This window comes from Zosterops lateralis (genome assembly GCF_965231275.1).
Source record: "Zosterops lateralis genome assembly, chromosome: 23".
Taxonomy (NCBI): domain Eukaryota; kingdom Metazoa; phylum Chordata; class Aves; order Passeriformes; family Zosteropidae; genus Zosterops; species Zosterops lateralis.
In genome coordinates, this window is record NC_139783.1 from 3,248,495 (window position 1) to 3,269,486 (window position 20,992).

General features: G+C 53.8%; 1 protein-coding gene across 1 annotated transcript; it reads right to left on the reverse strand.

Annotated features, from left to right (window-relative positions):
- Positions 1-320: 320 nt before the first annotated feature.
- LOC310918330 (olfactory receptor 14I1-like) lies at positions 321-1,253 on the reverse strand (the record flags this gene model as incomplete). Its single annotated transcript, XM_083877183.1, has 1 exon — positions 321-1,253. The coding sequence occupies one exon, from the start codon at positions 1,251-1,253 to the stop codon at positions 321-323; it is 933 nt and encodes a 310-aa protein (XP_083733309.1).
- Positions 1,254-20,992: the final 19,739 nt, after the last annotated feature.

The window sequence follows — 20,992 nt, forward strand, 5'->3', positions numbered from 1 at the left end:
CCTGATCTGCCCCCAGCTCTGCACACAGACATTGCTGCTGCAGCTGCAGAGAAGGGAACAAAAGGGGCACCTCTGCAGAAAACTTGGCTGGGAGATCCTTGAGTTACTTTAAAACCACCGAGAGTGCAGCCCCTCATTGACACAATCTGTGGTCACACGGGAAGGTGGACAGAATCAAAATGAGAAATGGCACAAACATTGGCTTTTCTTTGTCAACAAGTATAAAGGAGTAAAACAAAGAAAAAGAACATCCAAAATGAAACCAAGAAGTATCAAAGATTACTTTTATTCAAAGTGATGTGCAGAAATAGGCCAGCAGATTAATATTTCTGAAAACATCCAGTCATCAGTCTCCACACTGCAGCCTTGAGCTCCTGGTTCCTCAGGCTGTAGATGAGGGGGTTCAGGGCTGGAGGCACCACCGAGTACAGAACTGACACTGACAGATTGAGGGATGGGGAGGAGAGGGAGGGGGGCTTCAGGTAGGCAAACAGGGCAGTGCTCACAAACAGGGAGACCACAGCCAGGTGAGGGAGGCAGGTGGAAAAGGCTTTGTGTCGTCCCTGCTCAGAGGGGATCCTCAGCACAGCCATGAAGATCTGCACATAGGAAAAAACAATGAACACAAAACAGCCAAGTGCTAAAAAGGCACAAACTGCAAGAAGCCCAAGTTCCCTGAGGTTGGAGTGTGAGCAGGAGAGCTTGAGGATCGGAGGGATTTCACGGAAGAACTGGCCCAGGGCATTGCCCTTGCACAGGGGCAGTGAAAATGTATTGGCTGTGTGCAGCAGTGAATAGAGAAAGGCACTGGCCCAGGCAGCTGCTGCCATGTGGGCACAAGCTCTGCTGCCCAGGAGGGTCCCGTAGTGCAGGGGTTTGCAGATGGACACGTAGCAGTCGTAGCACATGATGGTCAGGAGATAAAACTCTGCTATGATAAAGAAGAGAGAGAAAAAGAGCTGTGCAGCACATCCTGCATAGGAGATGTTCCTGGTGTCCCAGAGGGAATTGTGCATGGCTTTGGGGACAGTGGTGCAGATGCAGCCCAGGTCACTGAGGGCCAGGTGGAGCAGGAAGAAGAACATGGGGCTGTGCAGGTGGTGGCCGCAGGCTGCGGCGCTGATGACGAGGCCGTTGGCCAGGAGGGCAGCCAGGGAGATGCCCAGGAAGAGGCAAAAGTGCAGGAGCTGCAGCTGCCTGGTGTATGCCAATGCCAGCAGGAGGAAGTGGCTGATGGAGCTGCTGTTGGACATTTGTGGTGTCTTGGCATGGGGATCTGTAAAAAGAGTAATCATGGAATAGTTCAGTTAGGAGAGGACTTTGAATATCCCAGCCCAGCTTGGTGGCACTTTCCCCCCACTGCCTGCCCAGGGCTCTGCTGCCTGGAGCTGTCCCTGCCTGCAGCTGCTTCCCTGTGCCCAGGGCTGGGCCCTGCCAGTGCTGCCAGAGCCCAGCCCAGCCCTGGGGGCTCAGCTCTGCCCTGCAGAGCCCTCCCAGCTCAGGCACTGCCCAGGGGCAGCTCTGGCTCTGCAGGCTTTGATAGCAACCTCAGAGCAACCCTGAGGAGGCTGGAAAAGTGATTCTGGTGCTGCCTGCAAGGAGTCCTGTGCTGATTTCTTTCACTGCCTGGTTTAGTAAGGTCTGAGAGAATTTTTTTTATTTTTCTAACCCTGAACTGAAAGATGAATATCTGTGTGCAATTTCCCATCCAGGCAACACAAAATAATAGATTAATAAAGCAAGATTTTTCTTCTTACTTAGCCATGGCCTCGCTGTGCTCCCTGGATAACCTGCTTGGAAAAGTTCTGCAGTTAAACGTCATGTTGGAAGCAGTCCTGAAAAACAGAGCATCCTCACCACACAAGGAAAACACTTCCAAGCCTTACCAGCTGTCTCCTTCCACCCAGATCTTGTCCCCCAGTGCTGGGAGCAGCTCCCAGGGCTGGCTGAGAGCTGTCCCTGGCAGGCAGCAGAGTCCCTGCCCCAGCACAGCGCCCTGGGCTGCAGGACCCTGCTCTGCAGGACAGCCCTGGGCACCCCTGGCTGCTCTACACAGGAGAGAAGCAGAGAATGTACTCACAGAGTCTGTAGGCATTGGCATGTTCCAGCTTTAGGAGAGGACTGCAGGAGCTGCAGCTGCATTGTCCTGCAGCCAGAGGTTCCTGTGCCAAGGGCTGGGAGTGATTCTCCCCCAGGCACTTCTGAGCCCCTTCCCAGCCCTGAGTGATTGAAGCTCCCTGTGCCTGTGTGCTGTGCCCGGGGTGGCTGCAGGCAGCGCCCCAGCCCTGCTGGGCTGGGAGAAGAGCTGCTCATCAAGAGAAATGTGGTTTTAAGCTTTTCTTGGTTGTCAGGAGCTGCCTCTGTGCCAGGAGCCCAGCCCAGCCCAGCAGCACAGACACAGCACAAGGACTTTAATGACCCTCTTGGGGCTTGGTGATGAGGCCCTGAATATCAGTCCCTGAGAGGGAGATGAAGAAATCTCTCCAGAACTCCAAGTCAGAATCCAACTCCAAAGTTTCTTGAAGTTTTAATGGGTCCCACTGAGGGACAGGAGAGAGAAAGTGTCCCCAGGCCCCAGGCAGAGCAGAGAACTGCAGGCAGTGATGACAGGTGAGGACAAAGAGAAGCCAAGTCCTGGTGTCCTGGGGCACAGCAGCCTCTGTGCCACCAAGGGCTGTGAGCAGACACCTTGTCCTGAGGCCCTGGGGCCTCCTGGCACAGCCCCAGCAAGGCTGGGCACTGTCAGCCCCTTGTCCTGCCCTCAGCATCCCCCTCCCATCCCAGTGGCCTCAAGGATCTGCTGGAAGGAGTCCCTGGGGAGCCTTGGTCAGGAATGGCCCTGGGGGGCTCCTTAATGCTCCCAGGGACTGCAGGTTCTTCAAAGGACTTTGGGTTTTGCTTTTGCCTTGGAATCTCTGGGAGGTTGTGCAATCCAATTATCTGCTGTAATTAGTCCCTTGAGAGGCTTTGTCAGTAATGACACTCAGTGGGGCTCATTAATGCTCCAAGATACTTTAGTTATTTTAAGGTACTTGGAGTTTCCCTTTTAAAACTGACTCTATGAGAGGTTTGTGCAATCATGGCCCCAATTATCTACTTAGACAAGTCCCTTGGGATTCTGAGTCAGTACAAACACTCAGTGGGGCTCATTAGCACTTCACAGTACTCAAAGTTTATTAAGGAACTACTTTTTGACACTGAGTGCTGTGTGTGATAATTGGCCTCCAATTATCTGATTTAATGAGTCCCTTGGGAGCTTTGCATTGACACTCAGTGGGGCTCATTCATGCTTTGAGAAACTGGAGGTTTTAAAGGTACTTTCGATTTTCCTTCCCACACTGAGTCTCTGAGAGGTTTTTGTGCAATCCTGGCTTCCAATTCTCTCCTCCAAAGACTCCATGAGGGGCCTGGTTGGGGATGGACCTCAGTGGGACCCATTAATGCTTCCAGACACTTTGGGTTTTTCTTCTGACTTTGACTCCTGGAAAGGTTTGTGCAATCTCCTCCCAAGCCCTGAGGTTCCAGGGCTCAGCACCAAATGCACCACGGGGCTCATTAGGATCAAACAAGGCCTGACAAACCATGGCTGTGCCTTGATTTCCCTCTGGTCTGGTGCAGTTCATTAGGAAGGTTTCCTACTGCAGTTATGGAGAAAAGTTTCCAAGAGCTTCTAAGAAATACACATTTCTATTTGAAAGGATGTATTTTATTACTGTTCTCTTTAGAGAAGAGATGATTGCAGCATTCAGTAACTGATATTGATCCAGGGACTCTCCTAGGGCGGTCTGTCCTGGCAAGAGCAGCTGTGCCTTGAGCTCTGAGGCAGTGTGGACAACCTCGTTCCACACATTCCTCAACACCATCCTGCCTTCCGTCACTCACCTGGGACATGCTTTGCTTGGAAAACTGAGAGTACACAGGCAAAAATCAGTTTATCATCTTTTATTTTAGCAGTCTAAAACTCCTCAGTTTCCCCACTGAAAACAACACACTCCTCAAGTGTGTGCCAAGCCCAAGGTGTCACCAAGGAGGTTCCCCTTCCCCAAGGCAGAACCATGCAAGAAATGTTTTAGACATACAGGAAGTTCTGCAATAAACACAAATCCAGAACTGGCTGAAGGCAGAATTAGACCAACTCCTGAAGGACAGACAAGCTTTGAACTCCTTGCAGCTCCAAGCTGCAGGTGGGTTGTTGGGAGGTGTGTGAGTGAGCCCAGAGTGAGGGCAAGGGAAATGCAGAGAGGCCTGGAAGTGCTTGTGTGCAGACAGGCAGTGGGGAAGGGCAGTGCAGGGCTGGCCTGGGCCAGGAGTGAGGGTGGATCATCATGCCAAGCTGGCCTGGGCCATGGCAAGGGGATGTGGCCACGGGCACTGCCCTGAGCCCACTGCCTGGGCCCCTTGCTCAGGGCTGGTGTCAGTGCCCAGAGGCAGAGGGGAGCCCTTGCTGGGGGCTGTGCCATGGCCACCTGCCCTGTGCCGCGCTGGCTGCTCAGGCGCCGCGGGACCAGCAGCAAACGCCACTGCCAGGGCCAAAGGCAGCTCAGGCAGACAGAAAGGGTCAGGGCTGGCCACTGTTTCCGTGGCAGCCCTCCCTGGGACACCACACCTGGGTCACCTGGCCTGGCCATTGCCATGGAAACCCCTTGTGGGGACCGATGCCACAGAGGCTGGCACTGGGACACTGCTGGGGCCGGGTGCTGAGCACAGGCTGATCACACAGAGATGGGTTTGTTCTTGCTGAGCTCACACAGAGCCAAGGCCTTCCCTGCCCCTTGTCCGGCCACGCTGGGGAGGGGCTGGGGCTGTGGGGGAGCTTGGGAGGGGACACAGCCAGGACAGGTGACACCAAGTGACCCCAGGGATACCCCAGACAATGGGACATCATGTGCAGTGTATAAAGTGGGGAGCACAAGGAGGAAGGGGTGACATTTGGAGTGAGGGTTTTTGTCTTTCCAGGTGACACTTAGGCAGGAAGGGGCCCTGTTTCACCAGTGGGCAGGGTCAGCACCAAAGACACAGACACCAACTTAAGGAATTGTGTCATTTATATAATGGAAAGCTGCAAAGAATTACAAAAGGATGAGCTCAGCAAAGCTCATAATCATTAGCAAAGAATTACAACAGGAGTTCAGCAACTCATCCAGTAGTTTCTACCAAAGATTGCTTATACTGATTTAGAAAGATCCATCACTAGTTACCCTCAGACCCTGGTCCACACAGCAGCTGGGGGAGCTGTCACAGCTGTCACTGCAGAGCCACTCCTGGACATGGCAGTTCCTGCAGGTTCCTCCAGCCCCAGGTGAGGCTCCAAGCTCAGTGTGAGAGGGCTCAGTTTTTACACTGTTAAACAAACAAGCTGACATCACTTCTAGTACAGGAATAACTGGCTACATTCTCCTGTTTGGCTTCTCCCAAAGCCTGGCCAGGGCTCAAGGAGGAACCAAGGGAGTTGACTGGGATCCTTCACCCCCAAACAAGGCCAGATGGGCCCTGTCTGGTTTTCAAACAGAGAAAGGTAAATCCACATTTCACCAACGAACAGATGCAGAGATAATTGCTAATAACGATTCATTAATGAGCAGATACAAATATAACATTTGGTTGGAATGTTCATCCAGAGGTCACCATTGGCTCAGGGCTGGTTGTTCAGGCCTTGCTATTTCAATTGATCCTTTTCTCTACTGATGAACAACAACCTCCATAACAATTCCTTCAATAACACAGTTTAGAATTAGCTGTTAGGCATAAAGGCATTGTCTCTTGTCCTTCAATTAAGGGCTGCTCAAGTTCTTACTCAAAGCTATAATTCACATTCCTTTAAAAACATGCCCAATGAGATGCTTTTCTCTGTTATTTATCAAAACCCCCCTTTTTTCTTCAGATTGTGTCTCTTTTTAGACAGTCTCAGCACTCCATTTCCCAGCACAAAGTGTCACAACAACTCTAACATGAAATCATAACACACCAAGTGCTCACAGTGCAATGATTACAGTCACTGCCATGAATACATTTCACAGCAGTCTCCAATTTCATAGCCACGAGGCCAATCCCACCAAGAATTGTCTTCATTCTGTCACTTTTCTACTGCTCTTTCTATCAGTTTAATTTCTCCTTGATAATCTGCATCAATTCCTCCTCCCATGACATGAACCCCTTGCAAGGCCAAGCTCCAGTGAGCAGTGACCAAACCAAAGTGTCCTGGAGGACTCTGAATTCCTGTTTTGGTATTGATAACTCTCATTTGCTTCTGATTTATCCTAATTAATTGCAATGTATGAAGGTCCAACCCTGCAACCTCTGGGGTGGCCTGTCAGGGGCCATCTCACCCAGAACAATTTCCCAGGAGGTCAAAGTCTCCCTGTCCATGGTTGTATTTGCAGACTGGGTGCAGCCCTGCACACCCAGGGGGTTTCCATTTCCCCAGTGGGGCCATGGTTAAGGGTATGGAGCACATCTGGGACATGGGTTTTCCATTGGGAAAGGTTCCCATCTCCCCATTTTTCCAACTGCTCTTTTAACAACCCCTTCATCCATTCAACCAGTCCTGCAGCTTGGGGATTGTCTGGGATATGAACAACCCAGCAGTCTTAATCACTGTATTTTTCACAGTAACAGAAAAAAACATTCTGCATCACAGTATCAGCAAACCCTGTAAAATTAGCCAATTTCATCCCTTTCTCCTTTTTTCATTGTATACAATCTCACAAAGTTGACCACTGACATTTGGGTCCTGGGCAATGCTTTTCTGTAGAATATTTAGTGTTACATCCTTGAGCAGCCAAAGCTACCAAATTAGTATTGCCAGCACTATTTCACATTATCATTGATTTAGATGTAGATATAGATATATAGATATTGATATGAATAGATATAGATATAGAAAATATATATGTCTAACTATAATATGAATATGTATACAGTTATTTATTACATTAATAATTTTTCACTTGCAGAAATGCATCTGAGCTCAAGATTGAAGCCTTCTTCTGTCACTCCATGTGGGAATGTTCCAACAATAATTGTTCCTTCTGTTAGTGCTGTTTCCAATGTGCCCTTAACAAAATTCAGCTTTGTCTTCCAAGCCCACAAGTTCTTTTCCTTTTTCCATATGCAAATTTTGGATGCATTTTAAGATATCCAGTGGTTCAGCTTCTTTTAGCTGACTCCCCCATGGCTTGCACAGTGCTCAGACCTCAGCCCACTCCAGAGCCAGCAAAGTCTAGAGAAGGTCTACCCATCCCAGAATTTCAGATGGGACTGATTCCTTACATTTACATTTACATTTACATTTACATTTACATTTACATTTACATTTACATTTACATCTACACTGTGACATTTTGTTGTGATCTGGCCAGACTATGCCAATGTTGTTTTACCAGTGGGCAGGGTCAGCACAAAGGCACAGACACCAGCTGAAGGAATTGACCAACTCAAGTGTAATTTACTGCAGCTCAAAGCAGCAAAGGAGCACAGGAGGAGCAGCTCAGCAATGCACCCAATCATCCCCACCAAGGATTGCCCGCAGGGAGTGAGAAAGATCCATCCCCAGCTCCCCTCAGCCTTTCCCAGCACCCACACCCACACATCAGCTGGGGGAAGCTGTCACAGCCAAGGGCTGCAGAGCCTCTCCCGGACACTGGGAATTCCTGCAGCTCCTCCAGCCACAGGGGAGGCTCCAGCCTGGCTGGGAGAGGGCCCAGCTCTGATGGTGCTGAATGAACAAACTGACAGCACTTCTAGGGTGGCAACATCTGGATTCATCCTCCTCCTTGGCTCCTCCCAAAGCCTGGCCAGGGCCCAAGGAGGAACCAGGGGAGGTGACTTTGCCCATCCAGCCCCAAACAAGGCCAGATGTCACATTTCATGGCCTTGTCTGTCTCCTAAACACAGGAAGGTCAATACACGTTTCACTAATGAGTGGATACATCTAACACAAGGCTAATGATCAGGGATATTTCATTAGGGAGCAGATACAAAGATAACCTTTGGCTGGAAGGTCCATCCAGAGGCACCTTTGGCTCAGGGCCGGTTGTTCAGGCCTCACTCAGGCCTCCTGTCCAGCCTTGGCACTTCAGGGACCTTTGGGACTTCAGGTTGAGGGCTGGGCTGGACACTGCTGGGGACTGCCTGGGCTGGGTGAGCTCAGAGGTCTTTCCCAACAGAAAGGACTCTGTGATTCCATGATTTTATCTGCTGAATTCAGCTGGATCCACGTTAGCAGCATTCATTTGCTCAGAAAGTCTCCTCTTGCTCAGCTCCTGTGGCCTGAGGCTTCAGCTCCTTCAGCTCCTGGTGCTGAGCTGCTCACACTGAAGGAGACAACACAGAGAGAAGAATACAGTTCATGCAATTCCTTCTGGGACACTGAGAGGGGAGGGTGTGGAAGCAGGAGCATTGTTTTGTGTCCCTCTCTCCCCTTCCTGCATTTGAGCCCTTGGAAGCAGCCAAGAGCTTTCTCCAAGAGTGCAATGAAGCAGCTGTTCCTGCTCCCAGCTCTGGCTCTCTCCAGGCTCTGCCCTTGCCTGGTTTTGTCCCTCTTGCTGTGCCCTCTGTTCCCCTGGGGCTCGGTGGCTGCTGCCCAGGACTGTGGGACTTGCACAGATCCAGTGTCCAGACCCTCCTTTCTCTGCCCCTGGAGCTGCCTGGTCACAGCAGACTTTTCCATCAGGAAGCTCCACATGGAGAGGGAGTCCCCACCTCTGTTCCTTGCACAACCCCCAGGAGCCCAGGGCTGCCATCTCAAGTCCCTGCTGGCCCTGAGGGCTCCCAGGTGCCTCAGGCTGCTGTGACACCCCTGCACACGGGAGGGAACAGTGGCAGAGGCTGTGCTGAAAGTCAGCTCCATGTGCTGCTGCTGCTGCGGGGGTCGTTTGTCCAGCCCTGCCCCAGGGTGAGGGATCAGATCCAGGCCCTGCTGCTGCTCCCTGGGGATCAGGCACAGTTTGGTGGTTGCTGTCAGGGCCAGCAGAAGCCGTGGCTGGAGCAGCGGGTGCTGACAGTGCCCCAAGGCCCGGGGCTGGAGGGGTCCCTGGGCTGGGGCTGGCAGGGAGCTGCCCCTTGTTCTCCCTCTGCCTCCCGCAGAGCTGGGCCGGGCACAAGTGGGGCAGCACAGCAAACAGGGAGCCTGCCAGGCTCTTCCAGCCCTGTCTGCTCACAGTTTGGGCCTTGGAGCTGCAGGTGGACAAAGGCAGCTGCTTCTGCTCCTTCTGTGTGTCCCCGTGTTGAGCAGTGCTGCTCCATCAGTCTGTGCCCAGCAATGGGGAAAAGCCTCAGCCCTGCAGGGCCAGGAGCTGCCGGGCTCTGCCTGAGCAGCTCAGCCAGCGGGAAGGGAGCTGCTCCACACGGGAACCAGCAGCAAAAGACATTTATAGGACATGTTATCTGTTTCATAAAAGAAAAAAAAAAGAAAAAGAAAAAATTGTACATAAAACGTACATAAAAGATATTCCAACTTTTTAGTGGAATATCTTCTGTAACTTTGCATTAAGAGGTAACTGATCTTTTGAAAAAGAGAACTCAGGTATTTAGTTTGTGAATGTGCTGATGACATGGACCCATGTTACTGACCTCAGCAGCCTCTTTTAAAGATTTTGGGGACTGTTTTCAACATTGTTTTTAAATTGTGATTGAAGCAATAGGGAATTGCTTGTACCCTTCCAGCTTCAAGCAGGACTGGGAATCTAAACTCCATCAAACCCCAAATCCATTAGAGGATGGCCTTCCTTCTCACCCTGTGAATGAGGTGCATATTCCTTTTGAAATGGTCAGGGCTTACTTAAGGATGGAAAATCCCACTTACAGCTTTTTGCTCTGGTGTACAAATGCAGAAGGGCAATTCTTCATCCACCAACTCCAGACCGCACTGCCTCAGGAACATGGGCCCCCTCGCCAGGTTTGGCCCACTCGTGGCACTTCTAGAGGAGGAAGAAAGTGCAATTGCACAATTCCAGCCAGAAAGGAGAGAGGAGTAGGGCAGATAAAACATCCTGTGGAGATCCGGGTGTTCAGTTGGGATCGTGTAGCATCTGGGTTCTTGCCAATTGGGTGTGCACCCCTAACTGCAATCTCTTGGCCTGCAGGAGAGTCTCACTCACCTGCAAAAGCAGAAAGCTCAGGCGCTGTGCTCGGAACGGGCTCAAATGATGCAAAGGTGTCAGAGCCATGTGAGGGCACAGCCAGCCCAGCCATGCCCAGGGCTGAGCCCAGCAGAGCCCTGGCAGAGCCCAGAGCACCCTCAGCACCTGCAGAGCCCGGCTGCAAGGAGAGAAACCAGAAACCACCCGTGAGCTGAAGGCTCCTGTGCCCTTGCCTCAACTGCCCGCAGTGCCCAGGCCGTGCTGGCCGTGCTCAGAGCGGGGCCCAAAGCTGCCCATCATTGCTGCCCTTGGCAGCAGAGCAGGAGGGCAGGACATGTGCCCAGCCTGCAGCCAGCCAGGGGAGATCCAGCCCTCAGCAGCTGCCCAGAGCAGGATGCTCCTGTGCTTGCTGCCATCCCCCAAAACCTCTTCTCTCACCCACGCCAAGAAGATGTGGACCCACCTCACGCCATGTGCTGCCTTAGGAAAAGCTGCTCCCAAACCATGTCCTCATCCTTCTCCAGGGGCACGGCCCATCCACGCCACAGCTGGTCCCAAGAATTTCCTGATCCAGACTGGACACCACCTAGAACGCTTCCTTTAGAAAAACAAACAACTAATTATTGAGAATAGATTACAGACAAAAAGGGGAAACAAGAAAAAAGGTAAAAGATCTTGTAGCTGTCAGGGGCTTGAGGAAGGCCCAACCCCTACATGCTGGGGAGAAACCCACCCACAGGTGAGGGAAGCCCAGGCTTTCTTCCATCCCCTCTTCACTGTCCCGCCCCCCCCTGCAAAGTTCTGGTGATCCCAGAGCAAACAAGGGGAGTGCAGCAGCCCAAGCCCTTCCTTGCCTGCAAAGCAAAGCAGCCCATGGACAGGCTCTGGAGTCCCACCTCTGCTCCCACCATGGGCCTTTGTTTGTGTCGGGCTGGCTGCCCCAGCCCCAGCCCAGGGCACGGTGGGTGGTGGGAGCTGTTGGCAGGGCCAGGAGCCAACTCCTATTTCGGAACCACCCCAACCCGTGGTCCCAGCCCTGACAAAAAGCAGCTTGGCAGCCCACTGAACAATCAGTTGCACCTGCCCCAGCAAAGGGAGAACCTTTGGTTCCTGGCCAGGCTGTGCAATGCCCAAATCTGGGAGCATCCCCCTGTGTGTGAACTCATCTGCAAATTGGCTGTGGAGCCTGGCTTTGAAGAAGGTGCCAGAATCCAAGTCCATCATCTTCAGCCTTGTGGTGGCCAGGACGAGGAAGAGCTTGTCCTCCTTGGTGTCGTTCTCACCATCTCCAGCAGCAGCAGCCCCACCTGGTCCAGCTTCTCCAGGGGCTCCTTCTCCTTCCCTGGGGGTGAGACCAGGCTGTCAGGGTTCTGCCCAGGGCTCCAGCTGTCAGTGAACCAGGACAAGCCAAACCAGCCTGGATGGCAGCCACCAGTGCTGGGCAGAGCAGCTCAGCTCCAGCACAAGGGCCCATCCAATGACCCCTGCACAGTGACACAGGCAGCACAAAAAAGTCTGGGTTTCTTTGCCTCTGATTGCCAAGGCGTGTGTGGAGCTGTAACTTACCAGGGCCCTGCATCAAAGTGTGCTTGTGGCTCTCTCCCTTCTTCTATGGCCGATGAATATTCTGCATCCAAGGGTGACACAAGAGGTCTTCTAATGAAGGCCTTTCCCAGTCAGGCACGGATAAACACCTCCTGACCAGATCTTGGCACTCTGGGGAGAGAAACCAGAAACCCCCGGTGAGCTGGAGAAGGCTCCTGTCAGCTTTGCCCCACTATTCCCATGCCCAGGCCATGCTGGATGTGCTCAGAGCTGGGCCTAAACTTTCCCATCAATTCCCTGTTTTGGAGAAGAGCAGGAGAGCAGGACATGTGCCACGTCCCCAGCTGCTGCCAGAGCAGGATGCTCACAAGCCCCGCTGCTGTCTCCCAGCACTGGTATTCCCCTGTGCCCAGAGATGAGGATCCACCTTGAGAGAGCCGTTGTGGCAGCGAGAGCTGATGGTCCCAGCTGATCTTCTGGCCCCTCCTGAAAGGGTGCTCCCCGCAGACCATCTGGTGCAGCAGGATGCCCAGGGACCAGATGGTAGCTGGCCTGCCATAGTACCAGCCAAAGTGGGTCCATTCCGGGGGGCTGTAGGATGGTGTTCCTATGGAATACAGATGGAGATCATCAGGGGGATGCTGCTGCTCCCAGAGCCTGGCCCCAGCATCCCTGGGCATGTCGGGGCTGCCCCAGTGGCACATGGTGTGACCCACTGCCCTCTTGCCAGCACCTGGGACTTGTGTACAAACTTGGGGTTGGAAGAGAAGCCACTGGTGTTGGAAGAGGGCAACGGAAACCCTGGAAAGTCCTGACTGTGACAAGAAAAAACCCACTCAAAGCTGGGGAAAAACCATACTTTCCTCCTCCCTGCCTGCATTGCCCCCAAAAACATTATGATCCCAAAGCAAACCAGGTGGGCAGAGCAGTCCAAGCCCTGTATTGTCTGCACACCAAACTGGCTGGTGCTCAGGTTCTGGCCACCTCTCTCTGCTACCTTCACCCATGGGCGTTTCTGTCGGGCTGGATGCCCCAGTCCCAGTCCCAGTCCTGGGCAGAGTGGCTGGCAAAGGCTGCCAGCTGGGCTGGAAGCTGCCCCCCACACACCCCTGCTCAAAAGCAACCCAGCTGAAGTCTCAGTGCCATGACTGGCAGCAAAAGGGAGAATCCCTGCTGCCACACCCAGGTGGGGCTCTGAGATATTGGGCCATGAGATGTCCAGAACTGGGAGCACACTCTTGCCTGGGCTCACCTGCAAATCGAGTGTAGGCTGTGTCTTGAAGGTAGGTGCCACAGCCAAAATCGATCAATTTGGCCTGCCCAGTGGCCAGGTCGACCAGGATGTTTGCTGGCTTTATGTCCCTGTGCAGGACCCCACAGCTGGTGCAGTGCTGCACAGCTTCCAGGACCTGCCGGAACAGCTCCCGCGCCACCTCCTCGGACAGGAACCTCCGGGCCCGAATGAAGTGCCGCAGGTCCTGACACCGCTCCGGGCGCTCCAGCACCATCACAATGTCGTTGGGGAACTCCCGCCACTCCAGCAGCTGGACGACCCCAGGGAAGCCAGTGGAGACCCTGTCGAGCAGCACAACCTCCAGGGGTGCCCTGGTGCCATTGGGCTGCGGGAGGACCACGATGCCGTCAGTGGGGCTGAGGCCGTGCCAGGGCTGGGGCAGCCCTTTACCCAGCCCGGGATGCTCTGCACCCTCTGCTGGCCCCACATCACCCCCCTCGAGGCGTCCTGGCAGCTTCTACCCTGCAGGGCATGGGCTCATCCCCGCCCGGCACAGCCCGGCTTCTCCCGCTGGCCCCGCTCACTCACCAGCTCGCCCCAGTGCTGGATGTGGTTCTGTGGCACCCTTTTGATGGCCACCTGCAAGCCAAGGGGAGCAGCGGGCTGAGCTCGCCGCCTGCCCTGCCTGGCCCCATCCTCCCCCTCCTCTTCCTCCTCCTCCTCCTGTGCCTGCCGCTGGCCCCACCGCTCACCGGGGCGCCGTCCGAGAGCCGCGTTGCCGCGAAGACGCTGCCGAAGCCGCCGCGCCCCAGCAGCGAACCCAGCCGGTACTGCTCCTTGCGGCCCGGCTGCGCCTTCCCTGCCGGCGAGACGCGGCTGTCAGCGCTCGGCCCGGGGCCAGCAACGGCCCCCGAGCGCCCCCCGAGCGCCCCGGGCTGGGCATCCCCAGGGGTTCCTTCCTTGGAACCCGACAGCGCCGGGTCGGGGCCGGCGGCCGCGCTGCCGAGCGGAGGAGCTCGGGCCGGGGAAGCCGCAGCGGAGGCGGCGGGAGCGGCCACTCCGCCTGTGCCCTCGGCGGGGTCCGGGAGGGGCCGGGGCCGGGGCCGGGCTCGGAGCAGGCGGAGCCAAAGGGCGGCGATGCTGCCCCAGCCCCGGGCACTGATCCCCGCCCAGCAGCGCCACCGCCAGTACAGCCAGAGCCGGGCGGAGGCCAGACCACGGCGGGACGCCCGGGGACGGGGACGGGGCAGCCCCACCCGGGGCCGGGGGCGGGCCCGGGGCATTGCCCGGCCCGACAAGGGAGAGGGAGACTGGGAGAGGAGGGGGACACCGGGAGGAGACTGGGAGAGGGCGTGGGACTGCAGGAGAGGGAGAAGAAAGGTAGGAGAAACTCAATAAATCGCTGCTTTCGTCACTGCTGCCGCTGCCGCCGCTGCTGCCACTGCTGCTGCCGCTGCTGCAACTGCTGCAACTGAAGCCCTGGAGCCGTTTGTCCCCATGTCCGTTTTTCCATTGCCCGCTCGGCCCAGCGCTGAGCCCCGCGCTCCTCGGGGGCAGCCCCTGAGCCTGTCCAAACATGGGAACTTTGCCCTGTTGAGCCAAGACCCAGAGTCTTGACTCCTGCACTGCGGCAGAGGAATCCCCTTGGTTGCTGCTGTGCATTGTCCCTGCTGAGGGTCAGACATTATCAGAGCACATTCCCTGAATGCAGAATTTGTACCTGACCCCAGCACTGCACTTGTGTCTCCAGCATTGCTTTCCAGGAAAAGCAGGGGAAGGCAAGCACGATGTAGCTCATGATATCTCACAGGATTTAAAACTTGCCAAGTCATGGATCTTAGAGGTGAGATCCATTTGGGATTAATGGCATGGAGAAGTGGTGCAAGATGGAAAAGGGGAGCATAAAAATAAATAGAGAAGACTATCATGGATTGTTCTTTCCTATTTTAATTTTATTTCTTAAAAGCTGTTACAGTTTTCCCACAATCTTCACAGTCCTGTCTGCTCGTTCCAAGAACCTTCCCTGAGAACAAGGTGCAGCTTCTGTCACAAGATGTGCCACCAGTTGCATCTTCTCTTGGCTTTCCACACCATAAGTGCAGCACAACTCTTGCAGCAAAGCAGGACAAATGTTTGAGAACTTTACAGCTTGTTCTTTTTCCTTGTGGAGTGGGGAGTTCTGCCATTTTTAATGTTTTCATTGTTACCGTTCTACCCTACAAAACATGACAAGGTACCAGGAGTTGTTAGAGAATAGAAGCCTGGCTGAATGCAGAGAAAGAATCTCCAGAGGCTGCAGCCAGGAGTGGAGAGTTGTGTGATAATAATTCCAACATCCCCATGGATACCTGGAAAGTGATCTAGAACATGGAAATTGGCTGACAGAGGGAGTTGTGTTTCTGTGTTCAGTTTAGATGATTCTACATCTCATGCATTGGTCTAAATCAAGAGCACAATCAATTCATGATAAGCACCAGAACAAGCTGAAAATCACCAAGTAGATGACTGAAAGGATCTGAAAAGGAGAAATGAAGGGAATGACTTGGTGAACTTTGGAAAAAGGGTCATTTTTTCTAATCATTGCTCAGCCATTCCCTCTGTATTTCTCCTTCTGAAAAAGGCCATTTTCATCCCAGATTCCTCATGAAATGAGAAGCCTGAGCTTGTGGAAGTGCCTGAAAGATGCCCTGTTCCTCTGCAGGGACACTCAGGCTGAAACAGGAGCCTGAGCCCTGTCTTGGGAAGGCTCCTGGGAGCTGGAATTGGTGGCGTGCTGGGAGAGGAGGAGCAGGGGGAGAAGGATGGGCGCTGCTGTGTGGCAGGAGCAGGAGGTTTGGGCCGCAGGACATTCCGCCTGCGGCGCTGCCCCGCAATGGGCGGCCGTGCCCGGGGCTCTGGGCCTGGCCCCGCCTGCGCTGAGCTCCCGACACTGCGGGAGCTGCCCGGGCTGGGCTCAGGTTCCCGCTGGCCCTGGGCAGCAGGCTGGGCTCCAGCTGGGATCAGCAGCAGCTGCAAATACCTCTGCCCATCTCCACTTGCTGCTGCTGCTGCTCGGATAAAGCAATGAAGGGAGTCGAGGAGTTCTGGTTTCTCTTTCTCCTGGTGGATTTTTTTCATTTTATTTGACATTGCAGAGACAATTTCTGTGATGGCCTCTGCCAGTTGATTCTATTTCAGCAGCAGCAGCAACAGCAACAGGGCTGTGTTTGAGTGCTGCAAATGTGGCCTGTGTGGCTTTAATTCTCCTCAACTTTGTGCGCAGGGACTTGTGAACATTTGGAGATCTGCTACTCATGATGCCAGAGTTTCCTATCATAAAAACACCTCTGGGTGTCACTGATCAAAAAAGGCAATTGCAGTTTTACTGATAAAATTCAAGTGGCCACCAGAAGAGAGGCAAGAGCAGCCATGATCTACAATTGCCAAGGCAAAGGCAGCAGCAGCTCCTGCTGTCACCTCAGGGGGAGTAAAACAGTGCTGGAAACAGCGCTGGAAGCCGATCCTTTCTTTCTCTGCAGGCTGGGTCAGGGCAGCACAGGCGGGCCCTGAGCAATCAGGGCTGTTGGTGGGTGATTGTTGCTCTAGTCCCGAATTGAGGTGGACAAAGGCCTTGGAAGGCGAGGCAGGAGCAGGTGGGAAGGGGCCGGCGCTGCTGCTGCTCCTGCCCGGGAGCCCCGGCTGGGCCGGGCCGGCGCCCGCTGCGCTGCGGCTCCTGCTGCTGCCAGAGCCGGACGGGACTCGGGGACAGGGAATGGACACGGGGGGACACCAAAGGCCTGCGGGGCTGCGGGGATGTTGGCGCTGGGGCCAGCGCCAGCACAGAGCTTCAGCCGCAATGAACCCAGAGGGAAAGGCTGGGGAAAGGCTCCATTGCAGCCTTTCTTTCCTCAGGGCTGTGAAGGGACCGAAATGAAAGGAGGACAAGCAGGGCCCGACCCCTCCTCTTTTGGGAGGAGCCCCATGCCTGGGGCCGTGAGGGGCCATGAGGGGCTGTGAGGGGCTGTGAGGGGCTGTGAGGGGCCATGGAAGGATGTGAAGGGCTGTGAGAAACCGTGACGGAGTGTAGGGGCTGTGAGGGGCCATGAGGAGCCTCAGCCCTGGCAGGAGGGGGGTCCCACCATGTCCCCAGGGCAGGGCAGCCCTGAGGGGCCGCCAGTGCAGACGTGGCAGCAGAGCGGGCTTGGGGCACCTCCGGGAGGGGATCAGACCCTTCCCCAGCTCCAAACCACACCAAACCCACCATTAACAGGATTTTCCATCTTTAGAATCCACTGGCTGCATGGAGTTGACTGTACAGTTTAATCCTGGTGGGAAAAGCAAGGGAATTTTCCCAGTGAGTCACATCCAGCCATTGTTAATAATGTCTAAGATTTAAAAGTCTTACCAATGAAAAGTAATACTAATAATAAGAACAAGAACAAGAAATAAGCCCCCGAATTCTGACACCCAGCACCACGCCAAAATGACAAACCTCATTTTTCTTTACCATCACAAGGTTCATGAAAACAAAACCTATTAAGTTTCTCCACCTCACAATTTCCCCACCAGATAAATGAGGTTATTTGCAGTGTTTAATACAAGTCACAATTGGGACCTGGAGGGAAGAATGGGGAGACACTACCAATTTCCATGTCAAACCCAGCAGGCCAACTCCAAAGTGGAGAGAATAAAATGGAATAGGGACAGGAGCTGGTCAGATGTTCCTCTAAAGGATCCCAAAAACATCTCCAAGTGAACAGGAGAGGAAAATAAATCCCTGTAAACCACTGTGTGTGTTCAGGGATTCAACTGTGAGGAGCTGGACATGGACAGAGGCATCTGGAACAGTTCTGTCCTCAGGCTGAGCTCTCCACCCCTGCCCTGAAGTCAATCAAGTGCTTTCCCAGAGGATTCCATGGTTGCCAACCACCCCTCCAGATGTGCCTCACAGGAGCACAGAACCTCTTTTTCGAGATCAGGAGAGCAGAAAAAAATGACAAGAGATGCCCAATTAAACTCTGTTTAAAAACCTGGAAAATAAAAATTTTCCAGAGCTAACAAATGACCATGTGGCATTTTGAGAAGCTTCCAATTTTCTACATTTTTCCTGTTGAACTTGACTTTATCTTTGCCTCCTCTTGCACCAAAGGAGCCTCATTGCACCAGCCAGGAAGGCAAAGCTCATTCCTGGCCCAGGCTGGTGCTGTCCCTGCAGCATTTCCATCCCTCCCGGGGCCTCTTCCCTCAGGGTCCTCAGCAGCAGCAGCTGCTGGAGCAGCACATGGAAGCTGCAGATGGAAGTGCTGCCCAGCCCAGGCTGAAGCTACAAAAGGATCCTGCTGACAGGAATGCCAAGATTCCCTCCCAGGGGCCCTGCAGACACTTCCCCATCTCTTCTGTCTGCTCCATGCAGACATTGCAGGGGTCATCCTGTCTCTCCTTTGGGGCAAGGCCAGGACTACAAATTCACACTCCAAATGCTGGATTCTGTCCCATTTCTGCACCTGCTGAGATGGGCTCCAACATTATCCAGAGAAACTCGCTGTACTTCATCCTCCAGCTTGAAAACCCAGCTCCTGGAAAGGGTTTTTATAAGGACTACAAGTAATAATCCAAATAAGATTAATTTTAAACTGTTACCCTTCATTCTCTGTGGTAGATTTGTCTATTCTATGCCATGAAATACATCTTCAATTCGACTGCAAAAAATGGGTCTGAAGCCTGCAGTATCAGAACAAAACAAAGCCAGCCAGAATTTCTTAGGAAAACTGGAAGTCATTAAAAAAGTAAATGTGTTTTTCTGTTCAAAACATTTTTCAAGTTAACATAACATGTACACGATAAAGCAAATTCACACCATGTGAGTGTTTTAAAAATGGGCAAGCAATGGTTATTTTTTGAGGAAGGGTTAATTCTGCTACAAATAAACTAGGTAAAGTTGAAGATAAATTGAACTTGGCATATTAAACCTGCACATGGTGCCTACACAGGGTGTTTTCCAACTCCCAGTGGCCTGCAAGGAGCAGTTGGAGAACAAGAGCTGGCCCAGAGGAGACAGGACACGTGGGTGCAGAGGAGATGCAGCACTTGAGAACAGCTTTCTGTTGGCTACTTAGGATTTTTTGAATAAAAACTATTGAATCTCAAATCCCTTGCAAGTTTCCCTTCTTTCCCAGTGTGATTCAGGTGCCTGGAGCAATGTGATGGGCAGCAGGCCCAGCGTGGCCGAGAGCTGAGCCCCAGCAGAGCCCTGGCAGAGCCCAGAGCAGCCTCAGCAGCCCCAGAGCCCGGCTGGAAGGAGGCACTTGGAGCAGGGAGTGGCAGCAGCTCCAGCCGTTCCCTGCAGTCCTGTCCCTGGGCCCCAGAGGGAAGAGGTTCCCACAGCCCCCAGCCAGGGACCCGCTCCCAAGGCTGTTGCCAGGGCAGCCAGGGCTGGCACCAGCTGTGATGCTCGGTTTCCCCAGGCCGGGCTTTAGGAATGGGATTCCCCAATTTCCTGCTCCCGCTAAAACCGTGCCACCCCTCGCTGCCCTCCAGCCTCCCACTGAAAGTACAAAAGGCAAAGACCCCAGGCTGGGATAAGAACAATTTGCTGGGAACTGCAACAAGATAAGCAACAAATAGGAACCGAAGCAATATAGGTAACAGAAGGGGTATGGCAAACTATATGCAGGGAAAACTACAACAAGATCTACGGGCTCTTCCTGGCCACATATTTCCTCATTCCTGCAAAGGACACCCTTCTTCTTGGGGGGGAGAGATAGTCCCTTTCCTGCCCCTGGCAATGACATGAGATGGCATCAAATACAATGACAGAGCCATGACAAGACCCTGACACTCTTCAATTCCACCTCACACCATTTCCAGGGGCAGGAAAAGAGACAGGTGTCCTCCCTGCATGGGTCATGGTAAATGTGGGTCACCAGGGCTCTTCCCAATGTGGGTCATCCAATGGGGGATGGAGTTGAAGACTCACATGAAGTTCTTCTCACAGTTGAGGCACTCGCAGGGGTTCCCTCACCGATGTCTCCGTTGGTGATTGGTCAAGGCAGAGCTCTGGGTGAAGCTCTTCCCACACTGGGGACACTCGTAGGGCCTCTCCCCAGTGTGGATGCGCCGGTGGGTGACGAGGGTGGAGTTTTGCTTGAAGCCCTTCCTGCAGTCAGGGCAGCGGAAGGGCCTCTCCTCTCTGTGAATTTGCTGGTGCTGGAGGAGATGGGAGCTAATCTTGAACCCCTTCCCACACTCAGAACACTCGTAGGGCCTCTCCCCAGTGTGGCTCATTTGGTGGATGATCAGCTGGCCCCTCTGGTTAAAGCCCTTCCCACATTCCCCACACTTGTATGGCCTTTCCTCAGCGTGGGTGTTCTGGTGGCGGATCAGGTGGGAGCGCTGGCTGAAGCTCTTCCCACACTGCACACACTCGTAGGGCCGTTCCCTGGTGTGGACCCTCTGGTGGCTGATCAGGTTGGATCTCTGGGTGAAGCTCATCCCACATTCCCCACACTCGTGGGGCCTCTCCCCAGTGTGGATGCGCCGGTGCCTGATGAGGACGGAGTTTCGCTTGAAGCCCTTCCTGCAGTCGGGGCAGCAGAAAGGTCTCTCCTCTGTGTGAATGCACTGGTGTGAGAGGAGATTGGAGCTGGTCTTAAACCTCTTCCCACACTCGGGACACTCATAGGGCCTTTCCCGAGTGTGCATCCTCTGGTGGGTGATCAGGTGAGACCTCCTGCTGAAGCTCTTCCCACACTCCAAGCACTTGTGGGGCTTCTCCCCATCATGAAGCTGCTCATGGACCAGCTCAGAGCCCCGGCTGAAGCTCTGACCACCTTCCTGGCACAGGGTAGATCTTTCCTCCTCAGAGCATCCTGAGAGGGGTCTGCAGACCCTCCCCCTTTGGGATCTCTGGGGCTTTTCCTCCCTGTTGGATTCCTGCACTGTGGAGCCACTCAAAACGGCCTCTTCCACGAAGTTCTCCCACAGGGATTTGTCCTCCCTGGTCTCCATCCTCAGCTTCTTGTCTGGGGGAGAAAGGACAAGGAGAGGATGGGATTTGCCTCCATCCCAGAGGGAAGGGGAAGGAGATCCCCTCAGTCCATCCACAGCAGGACAGTGTTGGCAGCAGGGCTGTCCTGAAGCAGGGGGCCGTGCTGGG